At 55.1% G+C, this 12,813-nt stretch overlaps 1 protein-coding gene across 1 annotated transcript; it reads left to right on the top strand.

Annotated features, from left to right (window-relative positions):
• Positions 1-4,432: 4,432 nt before the first annotated feature.
• Positions 4,433-5,181, top strand: NGA_2082610 (dna ligase; the record flags this gene model as incomplete). Its single annotated transcript, XM_005855245.1, has 1 exon — positions 4,433-5,181. A coding segment is annotated over one exon (749 nt), but the record flags the coding sequence as incomplete, so codon positions are not given.
• Between the last annotated feature and the right edge of the window lie 7,632 nt (positions 5,182-12,813).

Here is a 12,813-nt window from a genome sequence, read left to right as displayed (position 1 = left end):
GTGAAGGTAGTGCACTGGGGAATAAAAAAAACATACTCCTTGCCTTTCAGCGGCGAGACGAGCCACATTGAAAGTGCCGCCAGCGTTCACCGTCAACACCTGTTGAGATTTCGGGATGTAATGATATAGAACTTCGATCTAAGATGGCCTGCCTTTTTCATGCACGAGAGCGATAACGAAGGAACACTAAAGGGAGAAGGGGAGCCTGCATATTCATCGAGCCCTACTTGGACGCATATGTGGCCATGCGTCAGAGCCATGCTTTACCTCTTTGACTCCGTTTCCCTGCCTACCTTCAGAAACGTTTCGAGTGAATGGGGCCCCTGCTTGCCCAACACGCGTTGAGCTACAGCGATACCTGCGCAGTTTACCACCACATTTACGCTTTGGCCCCAGTTGGAGAGGGCTGAGTCGACTCCAGCTGCGACCAGAGAACTTTCCAGTACCTACATTTTCGGAAAAAGAAGAATGGAGGCATTAGTGATTGCACATTTATTCTGTGGGAGGTATTTTTAACGTACATCGACTCCTGCGAAAACGCTTCGGGAGCGTTCCTCTTCCTCCAGGCTTTGGAGAGAAGCAAGCGCGGCGGAGTTTTTGGTTGGCAGATCCGCTAGGATGACACGAGCGCCCTGCGATAAAAAAAAGCGCGATTAGAGTTACTAGTCGTATATATACGTTAGGTATGTGTAAACATTTTTATACGTGGAACGTATTCGGACCTGTTGTAAAAAACGCTGAGCAGTGGCGTTCCCCAAACCTGATGCTGCACCCGTAACAAGGGCTGTAACGCGTCTCATTGCCATTTTTTAAGCACGCAAAAGGGGTGCTGTATATATGGAATCTATTACAATGGCGTTCCAAGTAAGACAAGAGCTTATTGATGTTTGGGAGTACGGAGACAGAAGTGAGCGAGCGATGGTCTTTGCAACAAGCGATGAGACAGAAAATACGAGAACTCGGAACGCCCCAACCTGACATATGAGTGAGGAGAATGCATGTAAACGTGACGTAATGTGTGTGGAGTGTAGAAAGGATGTAGACGCACCATTTGAGGGTCTTTCCGCAAGGTAGACGGCCACCGCCACAACGATGACGTTGCTTTAAACAGGGACCTCCCCACCCCCCTGGTATGTCATTTTTTCCTGTATGCCCCTTTATCCACAGCTTACCATGCCTCCGAAGAAACGTCATGCTGCTAAAAATGGAAAAATCAATACTGAAAGCCCTGCAGGGAAGAAGAGTAGAGTTGCAGCTACCTCTCCAGGCAACCAGACAAGCATTACTGCTTTCTTTGCTGAGGGGAGTGGAGGTAAAGCTACCGCGTCGTCTAAAGGAAAGTTTTTAACAGACCTCAAAACAAACCCAGCGAATGTCATCGCAAACGAACGCGTTGATAGACCGCGAGAGATAGAAATGGTGGAGCTGCTTACCTCGGAAGATGAGGGAAGCCGTGAGAAGCCCGAGGTAGAGAATGTCCGACTTCCGCAGCTCGACACGGAGGACAGAGCAGTCCAGGATCAAGCGCAGGCCCAAAATCTTACAGAGGCCATGGAGGACCTACCAGATCTAGAAAATACAGAAGGAAACAGGTCGAGTCCGGGGGACGAAGGCATCGTTGCCCCACCGCCTGCTTCCACGGCCCCCTCCTCGCCCTCCGCCAGTGCCCTCACCGGCAGCCCCGTCGATCTTCCCTGCACGCGTTACGACGCCGTGTCCGACGCCTGCTGGAGCGAGAAGACACCCGCGCCGTACCTGCACCTAGCCTGGGCGTTCGAGCTCCTGTGCTCGACCACCAAACGGCTGACAAAAGCCGACGTGCTCGTGAACACCTTCCGGTCCCTGATCGCCTTGGCGCCTTCCGACCTCCTCCCAGCGGTCTACCTCTCCAGCAACAAGCTGAGCTCCTCCTTTCAAGGTATCGACATCAATGTGGGCGGATCCACCGTCTCGGCAGCCGTGGTTCAAGCCACGGGCACGTCGTCGGAGAAACTCAAACAGCTGTACATCGAGCTCGGGTAAGGGGCCCAGAGGGGAAGGACAGAAGAATCACAAGCGCGGGGGATGCAGTAAATACGAGATTCCTCTTTTTAGCGACGTGAAGCCATGGGGTGGGGGTGGAAAGGGAGGGCGGGACGTTTCCATTCATGTGGGAGCCCGACTGCCTGCCCCCCCCCCGCCCCTCACGCACGTCGGTCCGTTCCTCCCCCCCTACCCTGCTTAGGGACCTCGGCGACGTGGCTCAGGCCCTCCGCGTCCGGCAGCGCATGCTCGTTCCCCCCAGCCCCCTCAGCATCCGCGGGGTCTACCGCACCATCGTCGACATGGCCAACATGAAAGGTAAGCCCTCCTTCCCTCCCTCCCTCCCCCCGTTCCCTCCCTCTCCGAGCCTACCACCAGCTTCCTTTTCCCCTCTGGTCACAGGACAAGGCTGTGAAGGACGGAAACGGGCCATGATGGTTCGCCTCATTCGCTCATGCCGGGGACCGGAGGCCAGATTCTTAGGTGGGCCTCCCTCCCTCCCCCCCTCCCCTCCCCTTCTACCCCACCTCCCCCCCCTCCTCCCCTCCTCCCTATCTTCTTCCCCATCTGATCCCCTTACCCCGGCGGGTTACCCTTCCATCCTACCAGTTCGGACCTTGGTGCAAAACCTTCGGACCGGCGCCACCTTAACTAGCGTCCTGTCGGCTTTAGCGATGGCGGCGGTCATGCATCACACCGGAAAAGAGGAGGGTCGGGACGCGGGTGATGGGGAGGGAAAAGAGACAGGGAAAAAGGAGGCAACGATGAGGAAGGACGGGGGGGAGGGAGAGGGCGGGAGGAGGAGGAAATCCTTGGAGCTCCGGTTAAAAGAGGCTCAAGTGGCAGTGAAGGAATGCTACAACTCTTGGTGAGGGTCCACCCCCTCTTCTCTCCCCCACTCTGTACCTGCCTACCTCTTTCTCTGCCTTTTTCCTCCCTGCGTCACTCGGCTATTCTCCCCGTTGGCCCGTCCTTCGTCCCCTCATGCCCCACTCTCTCTCCCTTCCTTCCTCCCTCCCTCCGTCCCTCCCTCCCTCCCTCCCCCAGCCCCGACATTCCCCGGATCGTGCAAGCCCTGATTGAAGGAGGGGTGGAAGCGATGCAGGCGGCCTGTTCTGTGGCCGTGGGGACCCCTGTCAAGCCCATGCTGGCCAAAATTTGCAGGTGGAAGGGAGTGAGGGAAAGAGCGAGGGAGGGAGGGAGGGAGGGAGGAGCAATGGTTGGGTATGGAATGACGAGCCAGAGGACAGGGAAATTTATAGGTACGGTCACGTCCTCGCTCATTTCATTTGTTCCCTCCCTCCCTCTCTCCCTCCCCCCAGCGGCATCCCCGAGATGATGGAGAAGTACGGCTCGCAGCCCTTCACGAGCGAGTACAAATACGACGGCCAACGGGCTCAGATCCACCTCCTTGGCGACCGTACCGTCAAGATCTTCAACCGCCACATCGAGGACATGACGGACAAATACCCGGATGTAGCCCAGCTCATGCACGACCTTCAGGAGGCGCTGCGCGCGCCCTCCCTCCCGCTCTCCTCCTCCTCCTCCGCCTCGCCCTCCCCCTCTCCTTGGCTACTGAAGGACGTCATACTCGACACAGAGCTGGTGGCTGTGGACCGAGCGGAGGGCAACCGACTCCTTGCCTTCCAGACCTTGGCCACGCGCGGCCGGTAAGACAAGGAGGGACGTGGGAGGGAGGGAGGGAGGGAGGGAGGGAGGGAAGGAGGGTACAAAGAAGGGAAGGGCTGGCAGAGGAATGGACCGGGGGGGGGAGGGTTTTGGAAAGGAGTGGACGTACGGGGCTGACCTTTGCGCTCATTCACGGTCCTTTTTCCCTCCTGATTTCCCGCCCGGGGAACCCAGCAAGGACGTCTCGGCGGAGGGCGTGAGGGTTCAAGTCTGCGTCTTTGCCTTTGACCTCCTCTTCCTCAACGGCCAATCTTACGTGAAGGAGCCGCTCTCCTCGCGCCGGGCTCGTCTCTATTCCTTGTTTGGGCCGTTGTTGGAGGGAGGGGAGGGAGGGAGTGAGGGAGGCTTTGAAGGCCGCTTTGCGTTTGCTGCACACACGGAGACGAATGACCCCGAGAAGGTCCAGGAATTTTTCACCGAGGCACTGGAGGCTGGCTGCGAGGGGATCATGGTCAGAAGCGAGGGAGTTTGAGATGGAGGGGAGGAGGGAAGGCGGAAGTAGAATGTGCACGACTCAAGATATGGGAAAACATCCACTGTGAGAAGAGTGGGAGTAAAAGTAGGAGCGAACTAGGCTGGGGTCCAGAGGACTTTACGGACCCCCCCTCCTCCTCCCTCCCCGTATCGCCTCCTTCATCCCTCCGTCCTCATCCCTCCTCTCCGCTAGAGGCAACTCGAGCTTGTCAGGGAATCTAATGTCGTGCTACTGCCACATGAGCCCTCACGCCCCGTCTAATTTTCTTTCTTTCTTTTCCTCCATCTGTCCGCAGTGCAAGTCTTTGCCCCACGAATACGAGCCCTCGAAAAGGACGGACTCCTGGCTCAAGGTCAAGCGCGACTACGTGGAGGGGCTGCACGACACCCTCGACCTCGTCCCCATCGGTGCCTGGTACGTCGCTTTCTCGTCCGGTTCCGGGTATACCACGCCCATCCTTTTCTCATGCCGTTGTACCCGTCTTTGGCCTTTCTTCGCTCCATCATCTCTCTGTGATATTGGCAGATCAACGGTGACGAAGATGAAGGTGCATTGCTATGTTACCATTTTCCTGAACCCTATTCCCCCCATCATCCCTCCTTTCTCTTGTTCGTTCCCAAGGTGGGGCAATGGCCGCAAAGCAGGCTGGTTTTCTCCCATCCTCCTCGCGTGCTTTAACCCCGAAACCGATGAACTTCAATCACTTTGTCGGTGCATGTCGGGGCTGACGGACGCCATGTACACCGAGCTGACCGCGTTTTACCAGGAAGAAGGCCGCTTGTTGGAGAATCCCAAGTCATACGTCAGGACAGGAGAGACATGTGCGGTGTGGTTCGAGCCTTGCCAAGTGTGGGAGGTACGCGGGGCAGAATTGACCCTGTCTCCAGTCCACAAGGCGGGGGTGGGCATCGTGGATGCCCAACGAGGATTCTCCTTGAGGTTTCCCAGATTTTTAAAGATACGAAGCGATAAGGGAGTGGAAGACGCCACGACTGCAGGCCAAATAGCGGAGTTGTTCCGAATGCAAGTGCGGAGGGTGGACGTGGATGGGGATGATAAGGACGGGGGAAGGAAGAAAGGAGGGGCAATGAACGGCAAAGAGAAGGAAGAGGCAGTAGAGGAGCGAGAGGAGGAATGGGAAGACATTTTGTAAGTTTTAAAAAGCAAGTAATGTAAAAAGACCGGAACGCAAGCGTTATTGAAAACCATCTAGGGAGAGGGGTGTTTACTTTGGAATAGACAATGGACGAATGATGGACATTCGACAGCAACCGCAAAGGACCAAAAACTGCCTCAAACGACCACCGCATCATTTCAAAACGCGACCGCTTTTCAAACGATGATTTACCCTTCCGAAGTGGGTATGCCTCGAAAACCCATAAAAAGGGGAAAAAAAGCCAAGGAAAAGTCCGTTAGGTCGCCTCCGCCAGGTGTATCTTGTGTCCAACCCCGTCATGCCCCTTCTCCCCTTCCGTATAGCACCATGTCTTGGCAGTAAATTGCCCATTATTCCACCGTACAGCTTCTGGATAGTGCGGATATATTATTAAATCACGCATCTTATGTTGGACCCTTTTGTGTCGTAGGCAGGTGTGTGAATTGCCTCAATGCATGTCACGAGGTTTCAGCTGAGCGTCCACCCGATCCATGAAGCCCTGCTGAAGTTGGCAACGTACCATCACACAGGTCTCAACAAATTACATGATTATTCGCGCACAGAGCACAGTTGTCAATTTTTCTGCAAATTTCTTTCTTCCACATTTCCAAGGATGGCTCGTCTTTCTCTCCTCGCATGCGCCGGCGTAGCAGCCCTCGCCACCGTAGCACACGGTTTTGTCCCCCCCGTCCCCCGCTCATACACCCGCGGCCGCATGGCCATGGCTGCTAAGAAAGACTTCTGGATTGCCCCATCCATTCTCTCTGCCGACTTTGCCAAGCTTGGACAAGAGGTTGACAACGTGTTGGCGGCGGGGGCCGACATTGTGCATTTCGACGTGATGGATAACCACTACGTGCCTAACTTGACCATTGGCCCCATGGTATGCAAAGCCCTCCGCGACCACGGCGTCACGGCACCCATTGACGTACATCTCATGGTCTCACCAGTGGATCGTATCATTCCTGATTTTGCGGATGCCGGCGCCTCTTTCATCACTTTCCACCCCGAAGCCACCAATCACATCGATCGGACTCTGCAGTTGATCAAGAGCAAGGGGTGCAAATCTGGGTTGGTCTTTAACCCGGCCACTCCCCTCTCCCTGGCACAGCATGTCTTGGACAAGGTGGACATCATTTTGCTCATGTCCGTGAACCCGGGCTTTGGGGGCCAATCCTTTATTCCGGAGACGTTGAAAAAATTGAAGGAGGCACGTAAAATGATCGACGAGAGCGGGTACGACATTCGTCTGGAGGTGGACGGCGGTGTGGGCGTGGCGAACATCAAGGACATTGCGGAGGCGGGGGCAGATTTCTTTGTGGCGGGAAGCGCGATCTTGAAGAACCCGCGGACGCAGGACGCTTACAAAGCCACCATTGATGCCATGCGCGCCGAACTGGCTAAGGTCCAGTAAAGCACGTCGTACAGGAGACCTGGAAGGCTCCCCAGGGAGTGCTGAGCCGTGAATGATATTGCTGATTGCGCAGGGAAGGAGGGGTAGAAAGGCAAGGAGGGGATCGCAGAGGCTGACAAACAGGAGTCAAACAATGTGACAAACAAAAGGAAGGTTGTTACAGAATTCGATCCCACCGCATCCACAACCACTTTACTTTATTGCTCGATCTATGGTTGCTCGATTCGTCTCGAAGGGTAGAAAGGGCTCGATGAAATACGTGCCAAAATGGAAGGGGAAACCAAAGCGTTATAGCAAGCGTTAGAAAACCGTTTTCGTCGCCACTCATCCTTCGCAAGGATCAATCCGTTTCGAATTTTAAATGTCTCGTAAGAATCCGCTAAATCGTAACGAACGTCCCACAGATACTGCTACAAGTAGAACCGGAGAAAGCTGAAAACACGCGCGCGCACTAGAGAGAGCCGATCAATTGGAAATGAAATGAAACCCGCATGCATTGAATGCTGCCTCTACTGTAGGACCGTCCCCTATCCTCCCTCGCCACAATGTTGTATATAAAGAGATGGAGTCGGCGCTGTCCCTTCCACAGTCATGCATACTGGACAATGGGCAAAGGGCTCGATGTCATCTTTCCTCCCCCAACACATGTAATTTCCTACCAATTCTCAAGACCTAGCCCTTGACCCGTTCAAGAGAAAAGGGGAATGCCCGTGTAGGCGGTCTGGGCTATGAGTCCGATGATGGCGATCTGAAGAGGGGCCGGGAGTTGGGGGTTAGGACAAGGGGGGAGGGGAGTCAGAAGGAACATGGGAATGGGGCGGAGGACGTTCGAATCAGAGGGCAACCATGCAAGAGGGTTGTCGTCGAAGTTGAAGACGAGGATCACGAGACCATGAAAATTTTCAAAAAAGGCAATGCTCTTGGAAAAATTGGCAGAGAGCAGTCGCGTCTACGAACACGTCTCTGAGAGTGCACGGGGCACTGTCTGCGACTTACCATTGCCAGGCGGCCATTCTTGAGCTCCTTGAGCTCCAGATCCTTCATCTGTTGCTCGGACTTTCCCTGATATGTCAACGGCACAGGGACAAGGGGGGGTTGTGTTAGGGCTGGGCTGCAAGGCTGCCAAGAGGATCGACGCTTCCTGGGGTTGGATCGAGACCATCTCCTCTTCGTTTGCCCGACCACCCAGCCTCCATTTCCTCTGCTTTCCACGCTTCCCCCAGACAGCTTCCTCCTACTTCTCTTTTTTTATTGTCGCGTTGCGGTGCTTCTCCTTCCCCCCCCGTCTCGACTCCTCACCTTGCTCATGTTCATGGGGTCGAAGCCCAGGTCCCAAGGCTTGTCCGCCGTGTACGTCCTATCCAGGGTCGCCAGCTCGATGGCAGCGATGAAGAGAAAGATTTGCACGTGGCTGATGAGGGGCACGGCGGCGATCGCCTTCAGCGGGTTGGATTCCGCGTAGATCTCCCCCGGGAGGTGGACGAATTGCGTCACGACCCAGCCTAGGAAACCAAGCATGGCCACCCGCCCGTGTTTAAGCTCGGCCGCGCGTACGTACTTCAAATTTGCCACCTAAGTGGGGAGAGGAAAAAAAATATGAAGCCAAGGGGGCGGTGACCAGGCGAGACGAGGGCCAGGACGGGTCGAAGGACCGTCTCCCTCGTTCAGGGGGCCTCTCCCTCTTCAATTGATCGCCTTTGCTTAGTCTACACTCCTGGACGGCAACAAGCTTACCTGATCCGAGATCCCCATGGGGTCGAAGCCAAAGTCGCCGACCAGGGAACCATCTAGCTTCTTCGGGGCAGCCAAGAAAGGCAGAGCTTTGGATTGGACCATGGAGACCACACCGCGGGCGCGAGTAGTCTGGACGTAAGAGGAAGGATATGGCAATACCCAGGAAAAAGGATAGGGCTTAGAAGCTTGAAGAGAAAACTCCGCCATCCAGGTCGGAGCTTTGCAACCAGGGCCTGGCCAGCTCTGCTTGTCGTACGGACTTACCTTGGGGGCCGGAGCAAGGAAAGCAGAGGCCAGGAGGGGGGCCGCAAGCAAAGACAGGAGGGAGGCGAACTTCATTTTAATCGAAAGCGCTGAAAAAAGTGAAAAGGGGACAGTGAGAAGGACAGGGACACAGGACGGAAGGCTTTATTTCCCGCAGCCTACAAGAACTATTCTTAAGAACGCATGCTGAACCGAGCAATAGATGCCTGTGAGTACGTGTACACCCAGAGCAGGAAGGCAAGACTTCTCGAAGAAAAAAACATCCCTTTAAAAAAAAAGATGCCCTTTGGTAAGCCTTCGATCAAAGCTTAGCACAGCAAGCTGCTTCTTTCTTTCCTCAAGGAGAGATGGGATTACTGCCTGGGACACAAATTCGCCCCCTGCTTGCGGATCTGTATACCGTGGGATCCGCAGCAATTCGACGTATCCTTCCAAGAGACAATATCAACTTCTACGGCGAAGAAATTGCACCAGGCTACCGATACGGAAACCGGCAGAGGCAAATTAGGAGATGTTCGTTGAGGCACTGATCAAAGGCGAGCAAGGTCTTTCCCCTCAACTTCTTGTTCTTTTAATTAGACGTGTCGCCAGATCAACGTAGGCGAAGGTGGCCCCTTCAACCCTTCGCGATGGCATTTGATAAATTGAGACGAGCGCACGAGGTGGCGGAAGGATTAAAAAAGAAACCTCCTTTTCAGAGCACACCCTTCATACTTCTGTTTGAAATTCGCCCTACGGCTCATGTCCATTTGTCGGTTTTGTAGGCGCTCGGGATGTTTTTCCTAGTTAAGTTCCCACGCTCGGGCGCCGCGCTCGCCGCTTCTCTTACACCATCTGAAGACCAAGATCAATTCACTCAGGCCAAAAAACGATGAGAATTTAGTGCCATACCCGAAAGCTCGCTCCTGATTTAACAATGTGTACGCAAAGGGTCAAATGACGCATCGGTTTGCGTCTTAATCTTCTTACCAAAGAGCTTTTGCAATCGAAGCGCATCCTTTGAAGATGACTTGCTTACGTGCCAAGGTCTATCAACAAAGCTTATCCGAGTTTCTTTCTTATCTAATCTTTTAATTTACTTAACAAAATAACAAAGCACTCTGTAAAATAATTAGAAAGGATGTATGAGGGCAATTAAATCTGCAAGTGCTGCGGGTGGATAGTCAGTTTTTCCCGTATAGGGAGCTGTCAGCCTCCCATGTGAGAGTAATGTTCAGCTAAAGTAAGAAAAGGTCGAAAGCGAGAACAATGTACTTATTATTGCGTTGTGTATTTAATGTGATAACAAATTATGCAGACATGAAGCGAAACAGAAATCTTTAAGTATAAAATTACAACATCCGGAGATAAACAGGGAAAGGACTACAAGGAGAAGCAGGCGTGCTTGCCGTCCGTCCAATCGAAAATTTCGTTCAAAATTTCAGCAAATACTGAACAGTTAGAGCGTGGTGGCCTTGAGTGGCCAAATCCAATGCGGTCAGATCATCGCGATCCCGCAGTCCCACATTCGCGCCATTTTGCACCAGGAAAGCCACCGCTTCCACGACTTCGTCCCCTTGACGGGCCGCCAGATGCAGGGGGGTCCGTCCCTTCTCGTTCTCGGTTCCACCCGTCCAGTCCACGTCTGCGCCTTGCACCAGGGCCTCAAGGGCGCCTTCCAAATTGTTCTCCATCACAGCTTTAACCAACATCAGGGAATTACCGAGTTTGTCGTCTTTTGCCTTTCCCGCGACTCCTAAATCTATAGCTTCTGCTATTTCTGATCTGCCTCCATTGTTTTCGCCCGCTGCGCTCCCAACGCCATCAGACACGATGCACGTGAACCCTTTCCAGACGTATTTCGCCTTGATGTACTGGGCCCGAGCGCTTCGATCCTCGTGCGGCCGTGGCTTTCGCCATCCGTCCGGGAACTGGTATTCATATACCTTGTTGACTCGGGTATTGCCCAGCCGAGAGACAAGGGCCAGGTCCACGGGATCCACGTCGTCCAGTGCCAAGCTCCGGATTTTACTCACGTGCACGCCCAGAGACCGGTGCACTCCTGAACACTGCAAGCACACGACCACCCCTAGATTCAAGGAGACCCAATCCGGGTGGGGAGCCTCGCAGTCGGCACACAGGGGGTTTTGCTGGGTAAGGGCCTTCAAGGCAGGGTCCTGGAGGATTTTGGGCGGATAATGCTCCTTGTCCTGGGCCACCGACAAGTATGCGTCGGGGACGTCCAGACTGGAATCCACTGTGCCCGCACCCCACCCCCGGTTATCCTCGCCCCCCTCCCCACTCCCCGCCCCCACCCCCCCCGCCCCTGCTCCGTCCCGCCGAGCCCCTGCTCCGGGGCTGTGCCAGACCCGGCTGAAACCCGATGCAATCCTCAAGGGGGACAAGTTCCCCCCGAGCACGCCCGGACTTTTCGAGCCCGACCGCTCAGGCGAAGACGAGGCGCTGACTTCGACCAGGGGTAGAGGCATGGGGGAATGCCGCCCCCCCCTACCAGCAGACGTTCGAGCCGACGCCGGAAAGCCTCGAGCCAAGCCCGCAATTCCTCTGGACCCTCCGCTTGCAAAAATCAAAGCGTTTTTCGGTTCGCGGAAAAAAATCTCCAGGCAGTAAGGCACGGCTGAGGAGGTCTGTGCCTCGGTGGCATTGCCCGCCCCCAGGCTCTTGGTCCCGTGGCCCAGGAGGGGAACCTCACGAATGCTCGACAGCACTACGTCGCACACCAAACTCCGCTCCGACCCCTCCATCGACTCCCCCACTGGGTCGTGGCTGCTCTCCCGGACGTAGTACAGGCTGCTCCCTTCCAGGACAAACCAGCGGCGGATCCACACGTGACTGGCGGTGGTGGAGGCCAGCCCCTTGGCACGGACCTGCATGTGCAAATAGGACTCGTGGTGCACGCCAGGCGCCTGTCGGGGCTGGTATAATGTCCGGAGCGAGTGCTGGACGTCAAAAACGCCGTACCTCCGGTCGATCAGGTCCAAGAGGGGGGAGGAAAGAGGGGTGATCAGGGCAGACTCCACCCGGGAGAGTTGCGCAAATTCCGCCTCGTCGCAAGTGTCCAAGCCCCGTTCCATCACCTCGGCAGGAAGCAACATCTCAAGCATCTCGGAGCGACGCTGCCACTCGGCCTGGACACCCTCTAAAGTCTGGTTTCCCAACGCTTGGGAAGCACGGATCCCGTCAAGGCAGGAAGACGGAAAGACCACCGACTCCATCAACATACGACTGTGGGCTTGATACGCGTACAGCACAGCCGCCATCCCTTCCGTTAGCTCGAGGCTGCGACGAATCTCCAAGGCCTCCACGTTCTGTGCCAGTTGGTGCCTGGCTTGCTCCATGTGCCGACGCGCAAGCCCGACGTCCAGTGCACGGGTGCATAGAGTGCTGGCAGGGGAGCTTTTGCTACTGGGCTTGAGTGGGCCCCGCAAAAGCTTTCCCATAGCCTCGGTAAAGACCTGCTTCTCCTGGTTGTAAAGCTTTTCATGTTCCACTGCCTTCTCTGTCTCTCGGGCGCAAAAAGCCTCCACGGGATGGATGAACGATTGCGTGAGCGCATCCACCAGCGTGTCGTGGGCACAGGCCATATCGCCCAACATGTTCGCGAAACGATGAAGCAGGGGCACCATTTCCATTGAACCTGGATGTCTACTTCTCTCGGCCATTTTATCGGCCACTTTTTGGTTAATTTTGGCCAGAGAGGCGGAGGCCGCACTGATGGATGCCGTAGCCTTGCATAATCCTTTCATGCCCTTGATTAGCTCCCGCATGCTCGAGGCAGATTCTTTCGCATCTGCGAGCTGCCGGAAAGGGAAAGACAGGAGAGTGAATTGGTATATAGAAAGTTACATGGCTCTATAACAGCCGCGGAAAGCAGCCATTGTGTCGTTCAGCGTGACCCACTTGACAGATCTACGCGTTGTCTTACCGATTCTTGTACTCGCCTAGCGAAGAATGGGGAGTCCTCCTCCCGCAAAATATTCGCCGCATGGCATTGCTGCGCGTATAAAGGGGGCGTTTCCAAGCTTTTTTTCTCCTTTCCTTCACACAGAGCGGCGTTCC

This window comes from Nannochloropsis gaditana, assembly GCF_000240725.1.
Source record: "Nannochloropsis gaditana CCMP526 unplaced genomic scaffold scaffold251, whole genome shotgun sequence".
Classification (NCBI taxonomy): Eukaryota; class Eustigmatophyceae; order Eustigmatales; family Monodopsidaceae; genus Microchloropsis; species Microchloropsis gaditana.
Note: the sequence above shows the minus strand (reverse complement) of the source record. Positions and strands in the feature narration are given on the sequence as shown.